At 37.1% G+C, this 23499-nt stretch overlaps 1 protein-coding gene across 7 annotated transcripts in view; it reads right to left on the reverse strand.

Moving 5' to 3' along the window:
• Window positions 1-23499, reverse strand: part of EPB41L2 (erythrocyte membrane protein band 4.1 like 2) — a 109082-nt gene that overhangs the window by 14316 nt on the left and 71267 nt on the right. For 3 of the 7 annotated variants that reach the window (XM_031066644.1, XM_031066645.1, XM_031066643.1), the window contains exons 7-13: window positions 22907-22982; window positions 21222-21440; window positions 20680-20767; window positions 19265-19417; window positions 18776-18873; window positions 13118-13290; window positions 11432-11613 (exon numbers count right to left, since the gene is read on the reverse strand). In XM_031066644.1, coding sequence (XP_030922504.1) covers window positions 11432-11613; window positions 13118-13290; window positions 18776-18873; window positions 19265-19417; window positions 20680-20767; window positions 21222-21440; window positions 22907-22982 — 989 coding nt within the window. Of the gene's footprint in view, window positions 1-2659; window positions 2765-4088; window positions 4236-7002; window positions 7066-7295; window positions 7329-7443; window positions 7498-9251; window positions 9900-11431; window positions 11614-13117; window positions 13291-18775; window positions 18874-19264; window positions 19418-20679; window positions 20768-21221; window positions 21441-22906; window positions 22983-23499 lie in introns of all 7 variants that reach the window. The other 4 variants (XM_031066640.1, XM_031066641.1, XM_031066642.1 and 1 more) reach the window with 4 other exon arrangements.

A 23499-nucleotide genomic window follows, 5' to 3' on the forward strand; every position in this document is an offset into this window, starting at 1 on the left:
CAGCGGGGGACGGAGCGGCAGCCACCTACAGATGGAGCGGTTTGGCAAGAGAGAGACGTGACAAAGGCACGGCAGCAGCAGGGGCACGGACAGCGGGGACACAGCACAGCTGGGGCTGCGCCTCCAGCGCGCACAACACACCGCGCGAACGGAACACATCGACATTTACACACCGACACTTACACGGACGTCCCAAACAGCGCAGCTTACTTAGCTGGTAACTCCGTTTTTACTACTGGGATTTTTTTCCCTTTTAAAATCCATTTCTGATACCTTCTAAAGCCCGGCTGGATCAGAGCTCTAGGGCTGTCAGACATATTTGCTTAGAATACATACCCACAGCGCTGAAATGTTAAAATATGTCTTACTTTATAACAAATTATATATATATATATTTAAAATACTTAAATATCCTAAGCGAATTAATGTTGATTAAAAATCTGTTTTCAAAAAGCCTTTCCCATTTCAGTGGGAAGACTTGTATTTTTAAAACACATGAAAGGTGACACATTGCTTTAAAGCATATGTTCATAATCTGGTCTGTTTTCTGTAGGGCTAGAAATCTGTATCGTTAAGCAGACTTTGAAAGTTCACGTGGGTACATGACTCTGAAAAGGCTACAATTCTTTATTCCAGATTTCATTCCACAAGCTCTGGTAAGAAGTTAGAAGTAAAAGTGGTTAAAATAAAAAGCCAACAACGTACAAATACATAACACGGACATAACAGACATGTTGACAACATTTCATGAGATACATTTCAGCCTTCCCGAAGGGCATTGCAGAGAATCATGCCAGAAGCAGGCGCCAGAGGAAAGCCGAGGTGCCATGCACACAACCTGGGGACTCACCGTGTGAGCAGTGATGGGCAGTGTGAACTGACAGAGGTTACACCGTGCTACTCTACGGACACTACAACGTGGATGGCATGCAGAAGAACAGAGAAGGGAAAAGAAAAAGAACCCCTGACTCGTTTTTTTCTTTTCCTGCACTAAAATTCAAAGTTTATTTCATTGGTGGCTAAGAAGAGTTAACACAAATGTAAGTTTTTAAATCTGCCTTCATGCAACACTGAATATCCAATAGGGGAATGTATTCCTTATTCCTACTTTCTTTCCCAAGATTACTCCACCCAAGGAACATTCATCTATTAACAGATTACATAAAAAAGCAAAAACGTTCATGATCCTCTTTTCATTGCACTCCGGTACCTTGTTTTCTGATTGCTCAAAGCAGTAAAAAAAAAAACAAAAAAAAAACCACAGGGGAAAAGCAAAATCTTTGTGTGGTAGGTGGTGTGACTGCGTGCATCTCTATCTCTGCTCCCCCTTATATATATATAATTAAAGACAGACACATATCCCCCATCTTTTAGCGTTTTCCCACCTTTAACTTTTTGGGTCTTCCAGTCTTTTAAAATGAAAACCCCAGTCACACAATTTGTTTGATAATGTAACCCCTGTTCCCTGGAGCATTTAAGAAAAAGGATTAAATTTATAGATAGAATTCATCAATTTTGTATCACCCTGTGTTTAAATTCCTGGCAAATTCTTCTGGTAAACAGTCATACAGTCTAACATGAAATACTGTTTACAAGCTGTGGGGATGGATTAAAGAAAAAAATAATATTCTGGGTATCCATAAAATAGAAATATTTCTCCTATTTGCAATATATATCAGTGTGTCAGTTTTTGTTTAATTAAGTCACAGATGCTGTGCACTAGCAAGAATATGGTGGATCTAGAAGTATAGTGACACAAATGAGATGTACCCAAAATAACATTTCTAGGACACAAACAATTACTTGTAAGCATTTTCGCTGAAGCAAAAGAAGAGAAAGAATATTAGCAGTGGTATCCCTGCTTAATTCTCATCTATTATTCAGCTATCCTAAAGGACAGGCAAGGATTAACAGGCATCCATCAACAAATAATTCAGGATGGAAACACAGTTCCCCAAATGTCATATTTATACATTTTAGTGAAATATGTGCCAGCTTCACATTAACCTAATAGATCAAAAGTGATGTAAAAAAGTAACATCACAATTGCTACTCATCATCACTATCACACTGCTACTAGTCCCACTGGTTAGAGACCTTTTCATTGCATAGATGCTATCAGGGACAAAACCTTCCTCTTTTCCTTAATGAAAAGAGAGGTACTGAAGTGCAGACGTTTTCAGAACAGGTTGCTTTTGAAATGAAGCTGCTTACACAGCATTACTGATTTGAATAATCATTACACAGTGAACATACAAAGCAAAAGTTCTTGTGTGAAGTGTCAAATAACTGCAAGCAATTATTTCAGTATAGAATGAAAATACATGTTTTGCTGTCATCCTAGACACATCAAATACAGCAATTGTCCAGTATTGCACAGTAATGAAACACTGGGTTTCTTTTTCAGTGGCCATTCAGAACTTCATGGTTAGTCTGATGTTTAAGTAAAACATTGCTGGCATTCATATGTATATGTGTATCTTTGCACATATACAGAGAGATCCTGGTTTACAACTCAACTTTTTAAAGCCAATACTGGAAGGAGAATGTTATTTCCCTCAAGGGAAAAAAAAAAAAAAAAAAGAAGAAAGAAGTGCCCAAGCCACCAAGCTAGCCCACAGCAGATATAGTGAAAAGCAGCAGGTTTCAGGGCAGCCACCTTATCGGTTTCCTCTGGTTTTGCTCCAGCAATCCATGGCATTGTAATCCATTGTTTCTCCTTCCCAGGAAGTGTTTTCACTTGGAAAATGTGGTCTCCTTTTTTCTATTTGGTTTTCATTTTATAAAGCCAGTGTAAATCAACAAGCAATGAGACAGACATACACTATACATAAATATAAAACCAAATCATCTGGAAGTGACAGAACATACTAGATGAGCAAAAAAAAAAACCAACCAAACCACCAGATATAAAGTAACTTGCAGGGGCCTCAACTTCAAGAGAAAGAAATCAACACAGAAAATACACACAACCATGTAATAAAAATTAACTTAAACACTTTTGTATAAATGCCTGTTTCAACCTATGACCAACATTTGTACTTGTGCATATACCACTATAGGTAGAAATATTAAGGTACTACTCAGAAATTTGAGGAATTTCTTGTCAGTAACCACAAATTAACAAACTAAAGAAGTGATGCATAGTTTGTTGTTGTTGTTTTCTGTACGCACAAACTCACAGTTCAGATAGCTTATAGATCTTACTGAAATAATGTCATATTATCAAAAATAACTTTGTAGCATCAGGCCTGCTTAACTGAAAGCTCACCTTTCTGTGGACTAAAAGAAAGCTGAAGAATTTAAGGGGATAGGACAACAATACATTTAAGGAAGGAAAGGTGGGAACCATGGTGATAGACAAGGACAACAGCACAACAAACTGATTTCTTTGAAAGACCAATGTACTCATCTACTGTATGAAAGAAACAGTTAATAACCCAACAGAACTAAAAGTTTCACAACAGCATAAGAATTTTGGCTAGGTTTCTTGCTACAGGCATTGAGGGAAATATTTGTAGAAAACTGTATTCCATACTGCTGTTTCAAGGTTCAGTCAGAAAGGAGAGGTAGAGAGAAGTAGATAAATTCATTTTACAGACTTTTAAAGACTAAGATAGGTAAATTTTAACAACTACATTAAATGTGTCCTGAAGTCAACACTGTAAATTAACTGATCACACAAAGTCCGTTTGAAACAAAACACAGACTGTGTGTGTATTTATGCACAAGCTGTTTATGAAGAGATAAAGATACAGAAAAGGAAGGAAAAGTTCTACTGTCACTGAAAAATTATTTCTATCAATCGGTGTAAATCAGCGTGAAATTTAAAATATCTTTAACATACAGGAAAATGCTGCCATCACTTCTGTTTTCTTCTAATTCAGTTGTTCATGTAGAAGAATAAAATTCCACCCACTCTTTAAAGTCAGGCCCAATAGTAATGGTAAAAAAGTTAATGTATACTTAGTATAAACAAATATTACATCAGACACATGAAGTGTTAACCTGAAGGACAAACTGCATTTGCTGTATGACACGGAGGGCTGTATGGGAAGGCATGCAGACAGGTGTGTGCAGTGACATACCCCTTGTGTCTGTAGGGACAGAGGTGTGATACGCCGCTTTTCCCACTCATTTGGGCGTGGTTCGGGTGTGGATTCCATGAAATTGCGCTTGAGCTCACTAATGCTAGCCTGGTGTTTCAGTAAGTCGTCCTGGGTCTTATCCAGGTCCTAGCAACCCGCAACATAAAACAAAGTAGGACAAAACACAACAACAAAAGCAAACTTAACTGGAAAAAAAAAAAGAAATAGAAGCAGCCAAACCAAGAAAAGTGCCCTGTGTCTGAAATGGTGATCTCCTTTGTAGTGCCTCAAAATAAAAATGTTTAAGACTATAAGGGACCAAGGTTTTCTGGTTTTGTTTTTGTAGTGAAGGTCTTACTCATGCACTGTTTCTTCCACATTTTAAAGCAAAGGAAAATAATGCTGTACACGGTTTTAGCAAAGATCTACTTTCATCCAAAACATGACACTACTAGTCCTTTGAAAGAATAATTTCCAGGAGCTATTTGTTTTCACCTAAAATTTGTAAGACCAGACGCAAATGTTGCAGGATACTGCACAGTTAACATAACTGAAGGTAGTTGTAAGAAAGAATAGTTTAACCCAAGGAGCACAAAAAATGCATCTTTGTTGGTGTTACAAGCTCTATTAAAAATACTTACATCAGTGAACACAATAATACAAGGCCAAATATCCAAGCAGCTAACACCTGCTTATCTTCAGAGAGACAACATCATCGTGCTTCTCATGCAGGCTTAAATTTACAGGAAGAATCAGATTTAAAGACTTAAAACCTGTTATCTACCAATTCTACTTTTAAGAACCTGACAGTGGACAAACAAGTAGGAGTAGTTTTTGTGCATGCCAGTACCAAGAAAATGATCTAAATTGCACCTCCATAGACCAGTGCCAAAGGGGACACCACAGTGGGAACTGGATTTTCTCATGACCATTCAGGCCAAACTGCAGCACCTTGGATGAAATAACTACAAGGTATTCTTTCACTTTGTACCAGCTACAGGGCAGAAGTAAAGTTCAAGAGCTATGCCAAAATGTAACTGCTCTAGTAGCCAGACAAAAATATGTATGCTTAGCTTTCTTATGAATTCATTGTCTTCTAAATACAATGGCTGTGATTTGGTGAGAGAAGCAGATTTCACCCTGCTTTCACATTTATTCTCCTTCCAGCATTTCAGGTCTCAAGAAAAGCCCATGTTGCTTATGCTCACTCTAACACCAGAATATTTTTTCAGTAGTATTCTATAGTTATATTCCAGTTTAAGCCTCAGATCCATTTTTAGTAAAGAACTAAAAGACTGAAGATTGAAATGAAATATTATCAATGCAGACATAATTATCAAGGAAGTTTTGTCAAAATAAAGTAATCAGAAATAATTATGTAGGTAAAGAATCTGGATTTTTTACAAGGATTTTAAATACTTTTTAGCAGAATGTTCTACAATCTACCATTTAGGTCAGGATTTTTATTGTCAGTGATTGGAATGCAAAGACACTTCACATTAAATCAAGAAAAACCTACACCCCAAGCTCCTTAGTTTCTCATTTCTTTTCACTTGCATTTCAGCCCCAGTAAGGGTTTGGTGCTGCAGCACATCTATTTCCAAACCTTGTGGATAAACCTGCATGCATTTTGAACATTTGAACCTCTCCCCTTCTGACAACTCTGTAGGTTTGTATTGTCACAGGACCACACTTCATCCTGGACTAACAAATGAGACTTCAAAATATGTCCCCCTGAAGTTTGTATTTTCTGAGTGAAGTAAAATCTTATGCCAAAGGCATTCTATTATACAACTGAAGCTCATAACAATCCCGTCATTATTTTGAGACCTGTCTTGGCTTGACGCAAGGCACATTTCTTGGACTTGATCAAAGCAGTTATGCAATGCACACTTTCAGTGCTTCAGTAAGTTATATACAAGCAAAGTTTCAATAGTGATCAAAAAGCTGCAAAAAGCCATAAAACATTAGTTGGGTTACTGCAATCCACACATCATCTTATTAGTGAACAAAACAAATGATTTTTTAAAAAACTGTTTTTGTGACAAAGGGAATTATATATAGCCCCATCTGGATGAATGAAATAAAGACAGCAGGGGGATTTTCTAAAATATCTTCAGTTACTAGCTTAAGTTATTAACCACAAGTTAAATTATACTAATAATAACCACAATGATGGATAAAATAATTGAGATCAGCAATCTATATGGAAGTTCTTATAATAAAAAAATCTCTACTTCAGTGACAATGCCCTACACATGAACATACTGTTCAAAGCTCTTTGCTGTTGCTCATCTGCAATGAAAACCAACCTTCAAGAAGCAAAATTTACTTCCATTTGAAAAGGAAAAAAACCCAGCAAATATTTCTGAAGATATCCAAACATTCCCTTTGAATATCTGATCCTTGCATCATTTTTCAATGCTCCTAAAACCAGTGTCAGAACCAGAATTAGTTTTCTATACTTCTACTGCTTGCCCCTTACTAACTCTATTTATTCAGCTAATGTATTTGAGGAAGGTTGATTAAACTAGCAAAGGCTGGAAACTCCACTCATCCGAATATGCAAACATTGAGGTAAAATGTACAAAAATCTATTTAGAATTATGAATTGCACCCATGTGTCTGCTGTATCTAAATAGGGCTATTATTCCCAGTTGCCACCTTGAAAACATTTAGCAAAAATACACAAATTTATATTCAGTGTTCTAGCTGAGGGTGGGTTGTGGGTATTTTGCATTTGTTTGGGTTTTGTTTAAACTCAGAAACTAGAATGGCAACATGCAACATTTCCAAGCCAGTTTTCCCCATGCACTTCATGCAGTGTGACCGTAACAGCCTGCAGGTGACCTCCCATCCCATGCAGCCTGGCAGCCCGTGAGAATGGAGAGAACTTTTTGTATTACATACAAACCTCCAACATTAAATTGCTATGTCTGACATAAATATTTTCCCCGTCTACTCTCAAGGAACTGATCTGTGAAATTGAGCCACATAAACAAAAAGAAAACAAAAACAAAACAAAACCATAAAGAACATAAAATGGACCAGCAAATAAAAAAGGACCCTTACAATCAGACAGTTAAATGAAGGAAATAAAATGCTGAGGTGAAAAGGCACTATTCAGACAAAACCCACAGCAAATGTAGGGTGCTAACAAGGCAGACGGCCACAGCCAGGTTCAATTGTAAACGAACAACCAAGCACCTTCTGCTGTGCTTCCTCCTCTTCGTATTCCACCTGTGCGAGCGCGTGACAAATTATCAAGAAAAGGAAGTGTTAACATTGGCTTACAGACTAACACAGAGGCTTCATCTCTTTGTAAATGCTGCAAAGCGTGCTGGATTTTACAGACCTTCACTTTTTCGGCCCCAGATGTTGAAATTAAGCGACTTGAGTCTTCTTGCACCTACATTGTTGTAGAATGGCTGAAGTAATTTTTGGCATAAGTGGCATGAAAAATGGAAGTTTCACACTGTGTCCCTTTCTTGCTGCACTTTTTATTGTTTCCCAGGTGAAAATTTAGGAATGAGTAACAAACAAAAATGATATGCATAATTTCTATGGTGACTTAAATTCTCTAACAAACTGATGGAAAAATGGAATCTAATCCAGGAGTTCTTTTGGGAAAAGAGTTTAGGGTTCAAGTCAAACACTTAAACACTCTATTTATGAACTGTCTTAAATTTTAGGAATGTTGTTGTCTTGGGATGAATTATTTGCATACACACACATACACCCCTTGTTAAGTGAATATATTTATTCTTAAACTGCAATTCATTCTGTTGGCAATTTTCTGTAGCTAATCTTCATATCTCATCTCCAAGTATTCTGAATGCCTTAAGGAACAGGAATCTCTAAAAAGTGAACCACTTCCCAGTTATCTTTCCACAAGTACAAATATTAACTGGTAATCTTAGGAAAAGATGCATTTACAAGCCAACACTATGCAAATCCATACATTTGAAGATGGATTTACTGCTCATACTGTTGCATTTTGGATTCTGTGTGAATGCTGTGGTACGTATAACATTTTTCTTAATTTCTGACTTATCTGGGGTTCTATTTTCTGTAATTAAACTAAAAATTATTGATTGGATTAGGCTACAGAAAAATGGAGAGAATCCTAAAGTCATGTTTTTCATTATTTTATACTTAGACTGGTATTATAATGGCATTGTGTCATATTTAGCAAGTCTGTAATATGTACATTGATTTAGCAAACTTTGCTAAATTTAACATTAAACAGATCTGCCTCCATTTTGATTCTATAATAATTGGTTTAATATTTTCTTTGAGGATCAAAATAGAAGACCTTTTCCTAGTGGTATTGCTGTAACATGTGCAGCAGACATAAGGAAAGGAGGCAGTTTGTCAGCCACTCCAGATGATCAGAGCAACATACTGGTGTGACTGAGGCTTCTGTACACTTTAGCAGTGTATTCCAAAGAATGCTCAGATTTCAGTGACATAGTCTAACATAACCTACAATCCCAGCTAATGAACGAAATCAGTCTCAACTGCTGCTAGAGATTAATCAAAGCATGTAAAAAAAGAAAAGTGCCTTGGACAGACTCAGCTTTGCACACATCCTTGTAGAGCTGAAACATCTGAAATCAAAACACTGATTTTAAAGTATTCATGGTTTTCTGAATTCAGCTATTAGGAATTTCATTTTTCAGATCTAAACAGAACTTCAGAGATGTGCATTCCAGTCAATGCATGCGGGAGACAGGCATTTTAAAACCAATTGACAGTGCAAACAGAACTTGCAAATAGTATCAAATAACATATCTATTGTTACACAGAGCACTTTCAGTATTCAGTTTTATGTGCCCATTAACATTTTGAACTACAATGCAAGTCTACCTGCAGCTCAGTCTCTGTGAAATTCAATGAGATAATGCATGCTGTAGGAAATTAGGCAGAAAAACCATTAGCTATCTATTGACTAAAAATCCCACAATGGCAATTTTTCACAAAAGAGAAATGCTAAAAAGATACAGAAATACACATGTGCATTTGTGTATTTATATAAGTATGTACAGGCATGTACAGAGACACACCTCTAAACTAGGAAGTGTGCAAAACTGAGCAAGCCTCTTGAGAACAAGCATAAATGCAATGTGCAAGTGTCAACATTTAAGCAGCAAAATTACACACCTCCTCTTCCTCTGCTTTGTCATTCAGGTCATTGCCATTAGAGCTACTAAAGGAAGTCACCTTAGGCTCCAGGTAGCAGAGGGACAGAGCGAGAGGAAGGGAAAATGTGAGTGAAAAAGGAATAGACTGGAAAGCAGACAGAAGCAGGACAAAGACAAGGAGAAAAGAGGGGATGAAGGAAGGAGAGGTAATAGGAATATAGTGCTGAAGGCCAGGTGGGAGGAAAGAAATGCAAACATCAGGAAGGCTAGGCAAAGTAATATAGCCATCCTCATCAAGCAGCGAACGGACACTAAAAGAAAGGCATCTGAAGAAGCTGAATGAGAGGCATAACTCAGTGCTTTTGTAGTCATTGGCATGGATTCTTCCCTCAACAGCAGGGGAGCCTCGACTAGCTAGGGGTCTCACAGATTCAAAGGTATTAACTGGTGAAGCTGTTCTGGTTTTATTATGATCTGATGTTTGTTCCATGGAATTGCACTCTGAAATGTCTGGAATGGTAAGGAGGGGCTCTTCAAAGGGATCTTCCTCTGAAATATCTGAAAGCATGTCAATCTCGGGGACAAGTGACAAGTTTGTGAGATGGGATGATACAGAATGGATGGGCATTGGTGATGGGTGTACATGAGTGAGCTGAAGAAAAAAATTCTGTGCACAGTGGAAAATGAAAGCACAACAAAAATGCAAGTTTGAAGGCACATGAAGAGGGGAAAAAAGAGAAATTATTAGTTAGTGAAAACTTTTACATAGAAGAAGGGATAGCTTTACTAATGCAATAGAAATAAAAATAAAAATCCTGCTGTGTTTTACAAGCAGCCAACTTGTTTACTTCTGTGGATTATGAAAGGAACCCATTACAAATGTTTTGTTCTCAGGCTGTAAAGAACTGTGCACTTTTGAACTGTAATAGTCACTTAAAACAGATGGAAGCAGACAGACATTCAGAGCTTTGGCAGAAAGGTCAGAGGACAGTGCAGTACACAAAAGACAAGCTGGCATTTGGGTTTATAACTATTTTCTCTAAGACTTTAAGAAAACCAGAAAGGAAAAGAAGCATCTGCACTAGGGGAAAGCGGAAAAGGTATTCAGAGAATAAGCATGTGCAACAAAACTGTACTAAACAGCTTCCTGGAACAACGTCCTGAAATACTACCTTCCCCTCCACCACTATTCTGGTTAAAATACTGAAAGATACACCATTTTGAAAACAAGGGAGAATCACCATTTTAGCAAGCCCAAAGGCAAAACATAGTAATTCATTTTACCATTTTTCTCCCATAAAGAAACTGCATGTGCCTTTTTTCTCATCTATTTCAAAATTATTTCAACTTGCCAGCAAACAAAAAAAATGCAGCTGTGGTATTTGTTCCCTTCCTACACTTGAATGCAGTGGGAACATATGAACTGCACAGAGAAACTCAGCAGTCTCACCAAGAATAAAATGGGTAGCTAACTTGCAAAACTGTTTGAGGACAAAATTACTCTTCAAATATTAAACTAAGTTCTGGAGAGTTGCTGAAAAAGAAATTATCTCCAAGAGAGAAAGAGCAGCAGATTTTACCTGGCCCTTTGGGAGGAAACTTTTACATCAAATCATACAAAATATAAATTAAATTTTTTGACCTGTTCCCCCAGTAGCTCAAACAAACAAGACAAGCAAACATTTGCAACAGGAACAAATCACAGTACTCAACTTTTCACAGAAATCTATACCTCAGCATAAAAGTTTTTAAAGGATTAAATAATTCAGCAACGGCTACTAAAACAAAATTGTTACCTATGGTAATTAAATTCAATCATAATATACCCAACTTTATAGAGTGTACACAACCATGGTATATTGACATTTTTATTCGAGTCTAAACAAACTAAGGGAGTGAATAAAACATGATTTACCCTTTGAAACATTTTTTCGAGAACTCATGCAAGCTTAATGAACATTTAAATTAGATTTACAGCAATAAAAGAAACTCTAGGTCAGTGCCATTTAGAAGTTTGTATTCTCTTTTGCTTACATACGCTTACATTAAGTTAAACACACAGAAAGCACTTGACAATTTTCCTTTAATATTTTAATATAGTGTTCTGTATGATACTCAGAACTGATAGACACTAAATAGCCTCACAAGGATGCACACATTCACATGAATAAATAATTTTGGTGTGAAAGTCAGACATACCTTTCCATCCTGAGTCAATTCTAATTGTGGAGTTTTGAGTGGACTTTCATCTTCTTCTCTGCCACCTTCTTTTAACTTGGCCTGACCAGCAGCTTCAAGATCAATGATTTTATCTCCAGCAGCCTGCCCTCCAGTAGCAGAGAAGTCTCTTAGAAGACTTTGGTCTGAAATACCCATGGGAGCTATTATAGAACAAAATAATTTTGGCTAATTTGGATAACCTGAAACATTTTGGTTTTAAGTCTTCTTAGGAAAAGCACTTTATGATTATATCATCAATGATCAGTACAGGCTAGTATTGATACATTGTGAGTGATACAGTATTTTTCAGCTTCTTGGCTTTACAAAAAGTCTGTGGTTCCCATTGCACTGACATGAACAGCAATGCACCCTGTCATAAAACTTGCACTTATTATGTATGGAAAAGACCCTCACGGAATCAGGCAAGTATTTATCAACTTCTTCATTAGTCTTGGAAGATAAATTGAGGGTATTGTTCTTTTGGGTGTACGAATCACCATTAAAAAAGAGAGAGAAATGTGAAAGAGTATTTTGTGGAAATTCACTATTTGAGAGGACTGCTTTAATGCAATCTAGAAATAACTATGCATATAATTGTCGCAGTATTTTTCACTGGAACCTTAGCAAAACTGCACCAACAGCTCAGTGAAAGTAAGAACTTTCCTCCCTGTATGCTTGCAGAATTGGAAGGGGGAAATACTAAGCATGTATACTTGAATGTAGTCAAGCACAAGAGAGTGAAAGGTGTTAAATTATCTTCCTCTTATTTGACTCAGCATAGCATGGATGGCTCTCTTTTTAAATCATGATGACTGGCTTAATCAAAATAGTAGTAATGAAAAAGAAGAAAATTTATTAAATGAAGGAGTTTTAATAAATACAACTTGGATAAAAATTTAATTTATTTAGTAATGTTCTGTAATACCTCCATATGCCTTGGCTTTACAAAGCCAAGGTGCAGAAAGTTGAGAGGGAGAGGTGTTTCTTGGAGTACCTTTGAGGGATATCCTCTTTTGAAAAGTCTAAGCTTCGTACCAGAGACTCCCTTAAGATGCTAAGCCAAGCTCACCTAATGGGAAATCTGGCATTTGGGATGTAAGGGTTTTGGGGAGCCTCCATAAGTTCTGCAACTTAATCTTCTGATTCCTTCATGGGTGGCAAATAGAGCATTTCTTGGGTATACGTCACTCAGGTTCCACAAGTCAGTTTTGAGAAGTCAGAGTAACTTAGGTAGGAAGGAACATCCAGAGGTCAGCTAGCCCAAACTCCTGCTCAGAGAAGGTCAAACTCATTCAGCCTTTTCTGTTTAGAGATGCTCAGGCCAACCCAGATCTCAAAAGATGCCACAGACCAAACAATTCTATTAAGAGCCTGTAGTGTGTGCCTATGCCTTCAAAAAGGTATGAGTAGTGTATACAGACTCTACATACCCAATATAGTGAACTCCATATACCCACAGCAGAGCCATATCATTTAGGCAGTGACTGAACTTAATGTTTAGGTCACCTAACACTGACAACTACCTAAAGTAGCTTTTGAAATTGAAATTCATAAATCTGTCAAATGACCTTCTGGCCATCCATGACATTAACATTTCTGAATGTTGGTCAGGTAGAGTGACAACACATGATGCAATCACAACACTGAAAACCCCAAATTCCATACCTCCATCAAGGCTCCTGGAAACACGTTTGCTGGAAGTGCGTTCGAAGTACGGAGCTGGTCTGTCTATGAGGTTGCTGGCCTGCCGGGTCTGTGCCTGCGTACGGCCGCTGTAGCGGAACTTGGAACCCAAGGTCAGAAACTTCGCTTTTGGAGGCTGTTCTGGTGAGAGAAGTCTGAAAGGGAAATATGGGAAAAGTCAGTTTAAAAGGCTTTATTTTAAGTATTTAATGAGGCAATTTGAAGCTTCTCATTGTACTTCAGCTTCAGTTCACAGTGTATAAATTTGTGCTCTCCAAGAAAGGATTCTACTGTAAGCTCTTCAAAGACCTTTCAGACAATGCATGTTATTTATTGTTTGCAGTCGGAGTGATGCTGATAACCATCACATTTTTCCACAGTATGACTAAGCATCTGGGACTCCTATCTTTTGGTGTTGTCTTGGTTAAATTTTAATTTTTTGTAGAAAGCTGAAGCCATTATAGGTCATGTAGAATACCTCTCAGATCTCTCCTTAGAATGCTACTTATAGTAAAAGCTATACATTCCACTTCTACTGCCTTTCCTATATTCTAAGGTATCAACACAGAAGCTCTTCCTCAGAGTTAGGGAATGGTATCTCAAAGCTGTATAAAAGCGAGTATCAAGTGAAAAAAGATTGAGAAGACTGGAGAGTTGTTACCCAACAGCAACAAGTTTAACAGTTTACATTCAGACTCTAGATTCTTTACAGTGCCATTAGTAAAATTACATAGGTTGATGTTTGCTGGATATAAGGAGTGGGCAAATAAGCATACTGTGAAAAGGGTGAGAAAGAGGGTTACATGTACTGTTAATGCTGAGTATGTGTGTTTGTACCATAAGTGTTGGAGTCCTTGTCAGAAAGCCCAGAATGGGCTACCCAGGGGGCTACTGGAGTCACTGTCCCTGGAGGTGTTTAAAAAAGACTGGATGTGGCACTTAGTGCCATAGTTTAGTTGATAAGGTGATATTGGTCACAGGTTGGACTTGATGATCTCCAAAGTCTTTTCCAACCTGGTTGATTCTGTGATTCTGTACCACCATCATGTGAGTTTGAAGACAGGTCCTTTCTACATCCCTGAATTTCCTTCAGTATGAGAACTTGAAGTTTATACTCATCTAACCCTATTGCTTGTACTTTGTTTTTGAAATCAGACCATCAACTGCAACACTGAGGGTCCACTGCCATCCTTGCTGAGAAGACAAACAGTCATCACTGCAAGAACTCTTTCCAGTCCCTGCTTCTCTGGAAAGGCCTTTGAAGTTGTTTCCTGGATCAGTGTAATGTAGGAAGAATGGTAAGGGGGCACAGTATTCCCCAATGAGTTGCAGCTGGGGCCAATTAAGAACAAGTGGCATATACACCTGTAAGCAATTAAGAACAAGGAGCATAAAAGGGTGGAGTCAGCCAGAGAGTCAGAGTAAGAGCCAGATGAAGACTGCAATCAGAGCTGCATGGCTGTTGTGAAGGCGGCCCAGGAGAAGGCTGGGCTGCCTTCACAACCGCAAAGACCAGGAACGCCAGTAGAAAAGAGAAGGATCCCAAGACCCCAGGAGAGAAAGACCAGAAGAAGACCCTGGACGAGATGGACTCTGTTGTTATCAGAAGGCCTTGGAGAAGGTGGTGAGTTCCCCTGGAGGGGATGGACTCTGTTGTTATCAGAAGAAGATGGACCCCAGGAGAGGGTTGAGAAGCTTTGGACATGCCAGGGCTCTGTGGCAGTCTGGCAGCAATATCCTTCAAATTACATAGGTTGATGTTTGCTGGATATAAGGAGTGGGCAAATAAGCATACTGTGAAAAGGGTGAGAAAGAGGGTTACATGTACTGTTAATGCTGAGTATGTGTGTTTGTACCATAAGTGTTGGAGTCCTTGTCAGAAAGCCCAGAATGGGCTACCCAGGGAGCTACTGGAGTCACTGTCCCTAGAGGCGTTTAAAAAAGACTGGATGTGGCACTTAGTGCCATAGTTTAGTTGATAAGGTGATATTAGGTCATAGGTTGGACTTGATGATCTCCAAAGTCTTTTCCAACCTGGTTGATTCTGTGATTCTGTACCACCATCAAGTGAGTTTGAAGACAGGTCCTTTCTACATCCCTGAATTTCCTTCAGTATGAGAACTTCAAGTTTATACTCATCAAACCCTATTGCTTGTACTTTGTTTTTGAAATCTGACCATCAACTGCAACACTGAGGGTCCACTGCAATCCTTGCTGAGAAGACAAACAGTCATCACTGCAAGAACTCTTTCCAGTCCCTGCTTCTCTGGAAAGGCCTTTGAAGTTGTTTCCTAGATCAGTGTAATGCTGAAAATACATGCTCACCCATCATGGCCTACTCTTTCTCTGTATAAAACTATCAAATTATTGCAGACAAAGCTTCTTGAGCTGAGAATTTGCAAAGAATAAGCAGCTCACTGAATATCAACTTCTTTCAAGCAGAACCAGCAATTCACATGCCGTTTGTACTGAGAGTGGCACAGATGGACAAGCAAGAGTTCAAACTTGCTGACTTTGTTCTCCTCTTCTGAGCACTTGCACAGAAATATCTGTGTCAGTGGAATCTGATCCAATATATGTTAAGGCAGTATCTAGTACTGGGTTCTGAAGACTACAATGATCGTTCTAAATGTGTTTCAGCAAAACTGAAGAATTTTCAGATACCTAGCAAACAGAACAGTGAGATGACCCTGGCTGATAACCGGGCCCCACCAAAGACACTCCCCTTTCTCAGCTGGACAAAAGAGAGAGATAAATGTAACAAGCAGCTTATGGGTGAGATAAGACAGGGAGACATCATTCACCAATTGCTCTCATGAGCAAAACAGACTAGACTTGGGAATAAATTAATTTCTTATCAACCAAATCACTGTAGGAAATGAGAAGTAAACCTAAATCTTAAAAACACCTTTCCCCCTTTTTCCTAAGAGGGGATGTTTACTGGGGCACTAGCCAGAAGCATACAATTCCCCATGTCTAAGATGCATATGCATGCATCTAAATCTTAATTTCTTCCAACATTTATAAAGAAAACAATTCAAGCCTAGTTCTTCTCCCCATTATTTCCAAGAGGGAGGAAGAAGGCTAAAAGGGTTTTTCCAAGGTTCCTTCAGTTCTTGATTCTCCATTCTTGGCAAGGTTGCAGCATTAATGGCCGTTTTTATCTTGCACCCTGCTGAGATAAACTTTTAATCTCTTAATGTGGAAAAAACAAGAGAACTAATTACTTCCTGATTAAGGGCATTTGAATGGATTTTTGTATTACAGGTTTAATTACATAAATAACTGAAAACTGTGCTTTTACCACTTTAAGACGTTCTGAGGAGATGCTGAAAAAATCATGAAAATATCAAAATATCATAAAGCAGAAATAAAAGCACATTTCTGCAGACACTGGTTAAGATCCAGAGCTGCCGACTAAGCTTACCTCAAAATTTTTATGTAGATATATGGTTTGACTGTATTTTTTACGGAGATTGCTGCTCTTTGAAAATGCTACTGGAATCCTCTAAGTTTGAGCTGATAACAAGTGAATACAATGCCCTTTGGTAGTCATTTTCAATACAGTTCATTACAATTTTTATAAATAACTTCATATACTAGGAATTTCCTATACATTATAAGAAAACAGATCTCAATGTGATTATTTGAGATAAACTGAAACATTACATAAGACAACACAAGGAATCTTACCATGTTATATAGGGCATGCTAAGAGATTTGGAAGCTAAAAATATGCATCTAAACTGTATACAATTTACTGTGGCATCATACACAAGCTTTACACATGCTCTGGATGAGGTACAGTCTCTTGGACTGTAGCAATTGCTTTCTGCTTTTTATCTTTGAAGGGAGATAGAGCTAGCTTTATTTTACTGTTTTTAAATCAGGATGAGAGGTTCTGAGGATTTTCTCCCTGATGACATCAGTGGAGTATATAGATTTACAGAACAGTTCAAGTATTTGTTACATAATTCTTGTTATAATGTCATTCCTGGTTAGGAAAAGCCACTTCTGATTGGAATAAAATCCAATTATTTTTATTGTGTCAGTATTTCTGTAGTAAGGTTATTTCATAGCTATTAATGCTTCTGAAAGCTTTCAGACTTGCAAATGGTAGTTGTCAGTTTAGGATTTTTGACTTTCATAAGATTTGCTTTTTCCTTATTCAGGTCTATTTTATTACTATAAAACTAGTAAATACATCTTACCAACAAAGCAAATCACTGCATGAGTTATTTGAAGAGTATTAATAAACTTTTCACTGTGGACAGAACTGCATGCTATTTGTGGTAATAGACACCACCAGACAAAGCAGACTTCAAATTTTCAATAAGACTTGAATGCTGGACTGTGTTAATAAATGAATTCTATCAACATGAAAAACAAAATCTCTGATCAAGATTTAAAAAATAAGTGCTTCTAAATTAAGTATTTGGACTGATTTATGCTGAGATTTGGTAATTTCAGCTTAAGTTCTACCTCTGCATTGAAGAACATGCTACAATCAATGAAAATCTAAATACTGAAAACCATCCAATGAGACAGTTCCAGTAATCATCTGCTTAGGCCTCCTAGTCCCCAGGTTCTCTGAAGTTCTGTCTAGCAAGTACATTCAGCAACAGGATTGCATCTACTTTAAAACACAACTGGTTTATTTAAAAAAAAAAAAACAACAGGTTACCAAAGGAGAAAGCTTACCATTACACACCCTAGGTACTGTTTGTACTTATGGTACAAACACACTGTGCTTTGAAGGAAAAACTCAGATTCAATGCCTATCCAATTCATAGGAGATTCAACCTAAATCTGTGACTCCTAGGCTGCAGGGGGCATAAGTACACACTCATGGAATGTGTGTTATAAAAATCAAACAATGTCAAAATCCTTTTCAGTGAAGGAAGTAGACAGAGGAACAACCCTTGGCCTCTTGTTAAGGTAGGTGCTCATTTACAAATAGATCATAGTTTCAATGACCAATTCAGAATTCTGTGTTCCTCAGTTGCTGGAGAAAAAAATGCAGAGGATGTTTTGGATTATTACATAAACAACAGTCTGATTAAAGTGATTCTGTTTTTTGAAGAATGACTGTGAACTCAACCTAGTTCATAAATAAGGAAAAATTCAGCTAGAAGCATTTACACTCAGCAGAACGTTGAAATTAATTGAACGAAGATTACTGTCAAGACCTAAGAGCTTCTGTGATGATGATGTATGTGGGCTTTTTAGATGGTCATTCTGAAAAGTCAGTCTCAGGAAATCTTAACACAAATCACAAAATGTATCAGGTTGGAAGGGACCACTGTGGGTCATCTGGTCCAACCTCCCTGCTCAAGCAGGGCCATTCCAGAGCACATGGCACAGGATTGAGGCCAGACAGTTCTTGCATACCTTCAGTGCTCCATGACTACTTGTTTAGTTCCACCCTCTTAGCTCTCTGAAAGTTTTGATAAAGCAGTTAATTATACTTGAGATTTTAGGAATTGGTAATTTGGGGTCAGTTATTGTCAGGGTATCTTCTATCTAAGAGGTGATACTGCAAGGGGCAAAGAAGGGGGAAATCTTTACTTTCCTCCATCCTTTAAAAGAAAGATATGAGTATACCTTGCAAAGTGGGGGAAGGAGAGAATTATCACTTACCTGAAGAAAGTATGGTGCTCCACACAAACCTTCCATAACCTTTTAGCAGCCCGATGGTTTGGCAGTTTAAACCCAATAGTGCTCTCAAACTGTTCCAGCTGGAAAGAATCCACAAATAAATTAATCAATTTCCTTAAGCTGGCTATTAATGAAGAGGTAGAGTTCAGATAGTTCCATTCTGTATCAAGCTGTAATACTCCTGCCATAAAACTTCGTAAGATCTTTTTAAAAAGTTTTTTTAAAATATCAGAATTTCCAGCCTTTTAAAAGAATATAGGTAAATAAAATCAATCTTCTTCTTGGTTTGTCTTTACTAATCAAGACAGGTGTTTAATACAATCATTAGAATGAGGCAGAAAAAGCACTCCTAAGTTCTGTTTGAATATATCATAAGCTTACAAGGACAGCTGTGGAAAAAATGAGGATGTTTTCTTGTTGCTGGACAGAAATGATCTCACAAAAGAAACAAGACTGAAAGGTGCTACTTACTTCTGCTGGCCTGACTTTGATGTAGAAATTACTTCGCTTGTAGGAAATCTTCAGAATTTTTGGCCAAGCGAAGCGGTTGATCCGGAGTCTGTCTTTGTAAATCAGCAGGCCATTAGCACAAACACCCAGCATGATATCCACACCTTCAGAATCCTACCAGGTACGAGACAATTTCATAACAATCACTTCAATAACATTCCAAACAAGTAATTATTGCTGACATACCTTGAGGGAATATTGTAAGTGGGGTATGTTTCATATTCAAACCTGACTCTGACAATGAGATTCTGAAATCAGAAATAGCCAAGTACATTAATTTTATAGGAAAGTCTTTGGACGCTAAGTAATGGTTTTGGCATACATATGCTACAGTTCTGGGAAATTCTTCAATATTCTGGTAATAGGGACTAAGTTAACAACTTAAAAGCAGGAAAGGTATAGCCAGTGTGTGTGCTAGCAATAATTTCAATAAATATTAAAAGAAGAAAAATGAAAACCAGGCCCATCCCACTTAAAGCAGTCAGTGGAAGTCTGAACAAGCTGGTGATCAAGGTGATCTTTTACAGTAACGTACTATTCCAGCAAAGATAAGGAGGTAATGGACAGGTTTCTGAGCATTCTCTTTCACTGACAGCATTTGATGCAAGTTTTAGAGGCTACAAAACTAATCACTTACTGATACACTACACAATACAGCAGAATCTCATGTCCTCTCCAACAACTGATCAACTACATCAAATGCCAGCACAGTCATTACGGAGTTGCTTCACTGGCAGAACTAACAAAACAAAATTTAACCATGTTTCTCCAGTACTTAAAAGTCTTGGTTTTCTTTCTTAAATGCAAGACTGATACACTTACAATACCTTAAATTTCCTAATGATTTGAGATTCTGGATTGATGAGAGGGAGTGGGAGGAGGCTATTCATTTGTCTTCTGAGGTTTTAAACAAAAGCAAACAAACAAAAAAATTTCCACTTGAAATGAAAATGTGATTTGACCTACCCCTGGAAGTGGAAAAAGCACCAAAATCCTCCCCCTCCACGACCTCCCCCCATATTTTTTTTTTAACTCTTATGGTACACTATGAAAATAATTATATGTTCTTTTAGGCTTTACTATATTGGCCCTGCATCTCCTTGGCATAGAAAATATGACATTTTAAATGTCTTTATTTGCTCTTAGGGGTAAAATGTTATTTCCAAGCTGCACATATCTATGTACTAAATAAATTTATATATAAATTCTACTAATGTTAGAGTTGTAAATTGAGTAATTATTATAACCAAGAGATAAAGGCCTACAGCCAATAATTAAGCATATGACTTAAAAAAAAATCTATATATATAGTATTTTCTTTAATACTTAGCATGTCTATCCTAAAACAAAACCAAACAAAACCCAATCCCCAATACCTTGGCATGATGTAAATCCACTCCATACATGGAAAGTCTCTTAGCATTTTCTAGGAACTGGGAATCTGCCTGTGCTGGAGTCAAGCCCCTAAAACCATTGAACAAGCTTTGAGTTTATTGGCAAAAAATCGAGTGTCAAAACTGAGTGGAATCCTGAAATTCAGACTGATAGAAAAACCTCAGTTTATAAGGTATCAAGAGCATTTTTGCTCTACAGAAGTGTTCTTTCACAGCATATAATTTTACTGTACTTTTTTGAGTACAGATTTCCACCTTCACTCATTCAAACAGATGTATGCTGCTTAAACTAATTCATATAAAAATACTTTTCTCCAAAAGTTCTCCACCAAGACTTTAGTGCAACTACTATTTTCAAACTCAACTTTCTAAACACAGCAAAGTAAGAGCTTTTAGTTACATAAGAAATGATTTCCAAAGTAACAGTAAGTTTAGTTCAGCAGATTTACACATACTCTTAGGAGAATTGACATAAATGTGACAAAGCATCATGACATCTTTTAATCCCACTGTATCTGACATACCTGTGTGTTTTGTGTAGCTCAGCCACTTTCTCTTCCATTTCTTGAGTCTGATTGGGTGCAAACTGGAATTCACTGATATAATCACTGCTGTGCTCCCCTGGGTCATGATCACCCAGCTCAGCCTGCAGGGTATATGAACCAAGGAGGGCATGAGTCACAAAAGAACATGGCAGTCGGCCAGATACAATATCCTGGCGAAGCTGTAGGCACAAGAAATACCTGCAAGACAAAGGAGAAAAAAACAACCAAAGAGAAAGAAGAACAAAGAAAGGGTTACCTATGGCAGATAATGAGAAATATGGCAGAATTCATCAAGAAGCATGTAAGGTAAGTGTGTTTTAAAGTAGGCGAATGCATTAATAATGACCTTATATTATTTGAGCATTATTACCACACAAAAAATTTCACTTGATTTTTAAGGGTCAATATTACTTTCATAAAAAATGTGAAAAGCAGGAAAAATTCTAATTTCCAATATAAATTAATAAAAAGCTATTTAGTTTTAAACAAAAGTTGACTTAGGATCTTGTTAAGTTCACTTTGTAGCCTGCAGGTATCTATGGTTTAAAAATATAAGCTATGCATTTCCCTTTGGCTTTGAAACTCCAACTTTTATATCCCTTGCAGTTCACAAGCTAAGCATGTCATGTAATACACAAAAGAAATCTAGTTTAGTACTGAAACCATAATTACCTTTCTTAAACCAAGTAGTATTACAATTCAATATTTCAGGTACTGTATACAGTCTTCCACCAAATTTAACAAGTTAAACATCAGCAGACATGCCCACCTTAGCAGAGAATTTTTTAATGTATATTTAAAAAAAAGTCTTACTAGTGAAACTAAGATTGAAGATATAACCAAAACATGTTTTATGAATTGAACACGCAATAGAAAAACCAACAAACTCACTGAAAATTTTCAAACAAAAGATACACAAATTCTTGCAAATACACTCTGTACTAAATGTCTTTCATGATGCTACAAATCCCTATCTGTAGCAATATATTAGCTGCACTCTTGCATAGCTATCTTCTTTTGTGCAGAAGGGTGATCCAATGCAACATGTAACACATATCCTGCCTCAGCAGAGTCAGCTAACTCCAAACCAAAGTATTTAGGTTTCCTGTAGCTTGTGAGAAAAATGACTCAGTTCTCTGCTCTCTATCCCCAGTTATCAGCCTTGCAATGCTACTTTCGGGTGCTTAGTATCCACCACATTCTAAGTATTTTCTATCTAAGATGTTTGGAAGATAATTATTTTCAGGTTTTATTATGTTTTATGGCTTTATTTAAAGCACATGGGTAAATCCACATGTTCATCCACCTAGTCTAGATTATTACTGAAGTATCTTGGATCCTTTGAGCTTTGCTCAAGATCCCTGTGCCCTCATTTGTTTCATAACAAAGCAGCAGTCTGACTATAAACCACTGGCTTCTTTTACATACTATCACTCACACCTTACCTGCTGCCCAAATCATATCCCCACTTAACATTAAATTCTTCTTGCTCAGGTTTTTTCCAGAAGTTTCCATTTTACCTTTTCAACCTTGTTCCAAAAAGCAGTTGATGTATGCAAGAATATCTATAGTATACAGTAGCCAGAAACTGAAGAAGAAATTCTCTGTGGCTTTTAAATTAGACTAATAGTAATTTAAAGTTTAAAATTAGGACCTGTGCATACCTAGTGATGTCTTCAGTCAACTGTGACGGATCAGGGGGATAAAACTTCACATTAAAGGTGAATATCCAAGGTAGACCTAAACATGGGAAATATCTGATTGTTAATCTCAATTAAGTTCAAGTAAGCAAAGATGAAACTTTATTGAAAAATGTTAAAAAGTAGAATAAATCCTAATTGCTGAAATCATGAAGGAAGTTTTTTTTCTGTTTTTTACTGTACATTATTAAGAAGCATAGATTATTTTCATCAGCAGGGAGAGACCCACACATGTAATGAAAGATTAGCATGTTAAAAATTATTTTTAAAAAATGTTTTACAGTAAGTTACACAAATATTAGAAGACATTTTTAATTTGAAAAAGACCATAATATATTAACAATTCTAAGATATTATGTGTTCAAAGGCACTTGTATTGAATTTGTGTTTATTTCCAACTCCTCCAAGGCTAACAGTCTCCTTCTGTTTAAACTTAGTTTGAGAGACTGTACAGTAACTGTGAACATGATATCAAAATGAGCTCTGTGTTGTATATAACAGAAAGATAATAAATTATTCATTGAGAATCTGTGGAAGACAGAAATATTAGCCATTCC

Source organism: Geospiza fortis, unplaced genomic scaffold (genome assembly GCF_000277835.1).
Source record: "Geospiza fortis unplaced genomic scaffold, GeoFor_1.0 scaffold98, whole genome shotgun sequence".
NCBI classification, from domain to species: domain Eukaryota; kingdom Metazoa; phylum Chordata; class Aves; order Passeriformes; family Thraupidae; genus Geospiza; species Geospiza fortis.